General features: G+C 41.8%; 1 protein-coding gene across 1 annotated transcript in view; it reads right to left on the reverse strand.

Moving 5' to 3' along the window:
- Positions 1–364: 364 nt before the first annotated feature.
- Positions 365–4,444, reverse strand: part of LOC103896156 (vasoactive intestinal polypeptide receptor) — a 29,787-nt gene continuing 25,707 nt past the window's right edge. The window contains exons 11-12 of the mRNA XM_009275935.1: positions 3,366–3,407; positions 365–574 (exon numbers count right to left, since the gene is read on the reverse strand). Coding sequence (XP_009274210.1) covers positions 386–574; positions 3,366–3,407 — 231 coding nt within the window. The 3' untranslated portion in view covers positions 365–385. The remainder of the gene's footprint in view (positions 575–3,365; positions 3,408–4,444) is intronic.

A 4,444-nucleotide genomic window follows, 5' to 3' on the forward strand; every position in this document is an offset into this window, starting at 1 on the left:
ATTATTAAACTGTTTTTATCTCAACCCACAAGTTTTTCTCACTTGTGCTCTTCCAATTCTCTTCCTCATCCCACCGGGTAGGGGGGAGTGAGCGAGCGGCTGCGTGGTGCTTAGTTGCCGACTGAAATTAAACCACGACACCTGTTGATTCACACTAGCTAAAGGTCTGGCTTTTCATAACAAAACAAGTGGATTTTATGTGCTTAAGGAGAGAGAGAACCAGGGTTGTGAGACTGATCTGTACCGGGTGACAAAAGCAGCTCACATTCAGGACAAGAAATTCGCAGAAGGCTCTTGACACTATGGAAAGCCATAAAGGATCCAAGCTGGCCATTTCTTAGGTAGTATGTTACAACGTCACAGCAACTCATCCTGCTAGAAAAGCTCAGACAGAAGTTACACCATTCTGGTACACAGATGTTTTCCTTTTTGGACTGATTTTTTCAAGCAGTGATAACTGAGTGACATAGTTGACTGGACTGTTTTCTCTGGACAAAGCCCCGTGTTTGTGTGTGAAGTTCAGGTATTCTTGGTACTGCCATTTGCACAGTTGTTTCTTCAGTTCACTTTGAACCTATAGAAAAGGAATTTAAAAACAGAAAATCAGAAAATTAAGACTTAGTGGACCTTGAAGGTAAAATATGCCAAAATGTCTGCCTGACTACTCAGCCCAGATGCACAAGGGCACCCAAATCAATCAGGATTAAGCCTTAACACATTTTTAGAACTTAAACTATGTCCCTATTCACTTTTGAAAATAAACAGACTTAATTTCCAAAATTCAGAGGATGACGGGGAAGTTTTTGACTGCAGTTTCTTTGCTTATTGTTGTAGGTCTGCTTCATAAATATTTCTACCTTTTTGTATAATTTCTATTTTTCCTCATACTGAATCTTCTGTGGCTCCTTGCTGTGACCTGCTATGTACAATAGGAGTCCTTCTCCAGGCTTTCAGTTTATCCAGATTGAAATCCCTCTTAAAGACTCCTTACTGACTCTGAAAGATACTGAATCAACTTGAATACATATTACATTTGAGAGAGGTCTCGGAGATCCTCAAAAGCATAGGCAAAACTGTTTTTTTTTACCATCTGACATACAACTAACAACGAGGTTGAACAACCCTGGAGGTCAACGGCCTGCTATTGACACTATGGGGACCGGGGTGAGGTGACAGTGGGAAAGGAGGTCCTGTTGCCCTACATAAAGCAGCTCACAGTCAAAGCTGTAGCAGAGGGAGGGCAACTAGGTGCAGGAAACACCTAGTCCTTGCCACTCTTCACATGAGCAGTCTGCTCCTGTGGATTAATTGCTCGCTGTGCCCTGTTACATTCACATTCAGCTTCATCTCCATCTAGTTCTCCTTCAAGGGGGGGTGGCTCTCCTGAATGTCTACAAAGTAATTTACAAATGCCATCCTAAACTAAGAAGATATGTCAAATGCTTCTAACCACAGAGCTGCCATCTTCTGTGGCTCTCATTAGTACTGGAAATCTATTTCAGTGTTATAGCTGTAGCACCATTAGCACAAACCCACTCCACATTAAATGCAGAAATAAACTGTTAAGTGAAACTATTAATTCTTACAGGGGATGTATGTATGGACAAATGTGATTTAAGTTCTCTGAACTTAGGAATTCATGTAGTAATTCTGTTGTCTAATCCCCTACTAGGTACGGGCTCTACAGCGACGTACAGAAAGGAGGGTGCGACATGCAGAAGCACATCTTGGATATCAGGGCTCCCTGAAAGTCACTGGCAATGTTTGTCATCGAGGTGGCCCCTATTCTGCCTTTAGTCTCTCTGCTAACCACACAGACATGCCAGCTCCTGTGTGCAGCTTCAAGTATGGACAGAACATGCCCGCTGGAGCTTTCAAGACTCTAGTAAATAAAAGGGGGCTTCCTCCACCAAGCCAGTACTCCAGTACTATCCCAGAAAGCTCAAGGCCCTTCAACGCTCCTGTGTACCTTATTCCAAAAAACAGGACATACAATACCTGTTCCATCCCATACAGATACCACCCTGCTTGGCAGCAGCACAATCTCTCACATTATTACAGATACTTAAAACTGAAAGAACACACACAGAGAAAATATTAGTTTTTATGGTTGCAGGGAACCATAACAGATGCAGGAAGGATCCACTGCCAAGTTGTAATGAGTGGCCAATCTGCTCCAGAAGCAGTTATCCCTGAGCAGCATGAACACAAGCCAACCCATAGCACTTAATCATGGGGCCAGAGATCACACTCTGCCTGACCCTTTTTCACCACCTAGTAGATTTGTGTGTTGCAAGATACAATATGCAAGCTATTTAAAGGCTGTTGGCAAGCAGTCTATGCAGACAGAAGGCAGGTGGGAAGTAGAGCATTCTGTATTTACAGTTGGTCCTGAAGCCACTCTCTGAGAACAGCACTAGAATGGCCATTATAAATTGTTTTCCTAAGTAACAAACATATTTTAGGCATCATTCATCCTTGGGTAGGATTAATTTCACCTCCATTTAGCCATCTCTATGAAAGTGTTCAGTGTAAGCTAGTGGGGAGACTGAGGCACCATTAGTGGGTCATTCTTCTCATCTAATCTACACACTTTTCTAAGGATGAGATGTGTTTTTACATTTTCTCATGGCTCTTGTTTCATGGCTTTTGGGAAAGTGCAAGCGTATTCTGGCAATCCATACAGTGTTTACACAAGGAAATCCAGATAACTCTCCTCCTTTCTGTGGGAAGCTGTTAGTTTTTAAAATTACATGCTCTCCAAAATGTACTACAGGGAATTTATTCAAATTCTAACAATATTACAAAAAAAAAGGAAAGAAAGTGTTTGAACAGAACGACTGAAAACACACAGGCTGCCCTGGAGAAGGGAAAAGGAAAGGGAAAGGGAAAGGGAAAAGGAAAGGGAAAGGGAAAGGGAAAGGGAAAGGGAAAGGGAAAGGGAAAGGGAAAGGGAAAGGGAAAGGGAAAGGGAAAGGGAAAGGGAAAGGGAAAGGGAAGAAACTCACTAGGAGAAAATAAACCTAAAGAAAGTAAGAAGTGTTACAAGCTTTCCATTGAGACATCATCATGATAGCTATCGGACATAAAGCAGAAAAAAAAAATCCCCTGACAGGAAAGTCACCAACCATTTGTAAAGGGTCATTGCTTCAAAGCTTATTTTGTGTCCTTCTGTCAGAACTGTATGAATACAAATAAAGTCAACAACAAAGGTACCAGGGAAAAAAGAGATATGGGTATTTCATGCTTTCAGGAACAGATGAAAGCACAGATCTGTTCTGGAAATAGGAAAAAAAAATAAAATAAAAACAAAAGAGGCCCGTGAGTTTAAAAGGTTTTGATAATCTTATGTACTTGCTACTCACCTCTGCATTTGAGAAGCAATATAGAAGAGCGACAACAAAACCCTAGGACAGGGAGGGTAAGGAGAAAAAAGCCAACCATCAGGATTTAAAGCATAGAATCAGAGAAAGACATTAGATTTCATTCAAAATTTGAGTAAGACAAAAAAAATACCATTGTTCCATTGGAATTTATGTGATGTGGCACTATTTATTGGATTTTCATCATAGGATTAAATTCCTCAATGGACTGGAGACATTATATGTATATTATTGCCCTTGTATGGAGACACTAAGGACTAACTTAATGTTTACTGTATCCTACAAACAAGTCCTTCCTCAGATAAGGTAGTAAGGACCTCTGTCTTGTTCTAGTCTATATTTACAGTAGTGAATAAACTGGGTGAGGACCTGCTCTTGTTTTGCATCTTTACTGCTAAGCTATCTTATTTCACGCACAAGAACTATGGCTGTGTTCAACCAACCTATTGGGAAAGGTCTTGGGTTCATATTCACCCAGAACTACAGTCAGGCATTGTTTGGGGGAGCGTTAGTCAGCTGGGAGCCAGCCATTTCACAGGCTGTGCAAACACAGACAAACACTGGACGGTGCTAGACTACCTCTGTATTAGTAAACTGAACAAGGCACAGCTCTGAACACTGACCTTTGCTTCTACATATTGTTAAAATGTTAACATTGTCCATGACAGCTTTGTCTTGGGCCAACAAGTATTTTCCCAAACGGTGTCCAGCCATGGTTGAGAGGTAACCAAAGCAGCCTACAGAGGGTGGAAGCAAGGACAGGTAGCCTGGGAGGAATACAGAGAAATTGTCCGAGCAGCCAGGGAAGGACAATTTCAGGTTAGGAAAGCTAAAGCCCTGGTAGAATTAAATCTGGCCAGGGACGTCCAGGGCAACAAGAAAAGATTCTATAGGTACATCGGTAATAAAAGGAAGATGAGGGAAAATGTGGGCCCTCTCTGGAAGGAAACAGGAGAGCTGATTACTTGGGATATGGGGAAGGCTGAGGTACTCAACGACTTTTTTGCCTCAGTCTTCACTGACAAGTGCTCGAGCCACACTGACCAAGTTACAGAAGGCAA

This window comes from Aptenodytes forsteri, unplaced genomic scaffold (genome assembly GCF_000699145.1).
Source record: "Aptenodytes forsteri isolate BGI_AS27 unplaced genomic scaffold, ASM69914v1 Scaffold80, whole genome shotgun sequence".
Classification (NCBI taxonomy): Eukaryota; Metazoa; Chordata; class Aves; order Sphenisciformes; family Spheniscidae; genus Aptenodytes; species Aptenodytes forsteri.